We start from the raw sequence: 1,525 nt of genomic DNA, 5'->3' as shown, positions 1-1,525 counted from the left end.
TTCTTCTTCTTCTTCTTCTTCTTCTTCTTCTTCTTCTTCTTCTTCTTCTTCTTCTTCTTCTTCTTCTTCTTCTTCTTCTTCTTCTTCTTCTTCTTTTTCAGACAATGATGATGTTGATGATAATGATGATGATGATGATGATGATGATGATGATGATGATGATGATGATGATGATGATGATGATGATGATGATGATGGTGATGATAATATTGTTCTTTCGTTGTTTTTGTTTCTTTTAATTTGTGTTGTTCACGTCTACAGGAAGATCCAGAGGCGCCAAAGAGAATCCTTTCGCCAACAACAAGCCCCCGGCAGAGGGGAGGAGGATGAGTACGCACATGTGGACGAGAGCGCCGTTGTGAACCAGGTGAGATACGTTGGAACAGGCAATATACGAAAAAGTATTATAGATAGATAGATAGATAGATAGATAGATAGATAGATAGATAGATAGATAGATAGAATGATAGATAGATAGATAGATAGATAGATAGAACAGGACATGACAGCACAGCATAGGATAGGATAGACAGATAGATAGATAGATAGGGTTGACAGGTTTGCGTACACATTATTACATAATACGCATGTAATATACACATAAACACGTTCACGCATACGTTTTTTCTCCTCCTCACCCCCCACCCCTTTCCTTTTTATTAGCTCTAAACATACTCAACAAAATATGGAGACAGTAATACATTTTGGCAATCCTGTTTCAGAAAGGGGACATCGTATTCCTGCCCAACTGCCAGGAGAAGATCGAATGCTTGGGACAGAACAATACCGTGACTACCCCCGTTGAGTGTCAGAAAAATTCTGAGTGCCGTATGGAGGACGGAGTGAGGGGCTGCTTCTGTGAAGAGGGCTACCTCATGAACGAACAGACAGGCTTGTGTGAATGTAAGGGACTGACGAGTTCGTTTTAAAAATACAGTCGAAATTGTCCAAACGACCATTGACGAGTTCAATTTAAAATTGCAGTCAAAATTGTCCAAAACGACCATTGACGAGTTCAATTTAAAATTGCAGTCAAAATTGTCCAAAACGACCATTGATGAGTTCGATTTAAAAGTACTGTCGAAATTGTCCAAAACAGCCATTGACGAGCTCAGTTAAAAATGCAGTCAAAACTGTTTAATACGGCCACCCTTTGCCGTGGAGAAACGCGGTTGTCTTGGATAGTAAGACAATATATTTTGGACAGTGTATTTATAACTGTATAGGACAAACAAAGAGGAGAATGTGGAAGTGGTTGGTTGTACTGGTGATTGCTTTAACGGGTAGAACCACACTGCTTTTGTGGTGTTTGTTACGAAAAGGCAACACCTATGTTTTCAACATGACGCTGTGTATTGTGTATACAGTTCACCTTTATATTCTTTCAAGTTCAGGTGTCTTTAGGTCACCGTCGACACTATTTTGATCATTTAAGAGGCAGACTTTGACCCTTCCTGTCTGGACCAACCCGGCCTGAAAGGGATACAACTCCTATGCAGAAACACCGATATACTCGAGACCCCCC

The 1,525-nt window shown here is 40.2% G+C and overlaps 1 protein-coding gene across 1 annotated transcript in view; it reads left to right on the top strand.

The window, feature by feature from the left end:
- Window positions 1-1,525, top strand: part of LOC101848577 — a gene marked incomplete in the record, with an annotated part of 144,583 nt that overhangs the window by 127,307 nt on the left and 15,751 nt on the right. The window contains 1 exon segment of the mRNA XM_013080654.2: window positions 723-903. Coding sequence (XP_012936108.1) covers window positions 723-903 — 181 coding nt within the window.

Source organism: Aplysia californica, unplaced genomic scaffold (genome assembly GCF_000002075.1).
Source record: "Aplysia californica isolate F4 #8 unplaced genomic scaffold, AplCal3.0 scaffold00094, whole genome shotgun sequence".
Taxonomy (NCBI): domain Eukaryota; kingdom Metazoa; phylum Mollusca; class Gastropoda; order Aplysiida; family Aplysiidae; genus Aplysia; species Aplysia californica.
This window is presented reverse-complemented; position numbering and strand designations above follow the sequence as displayed.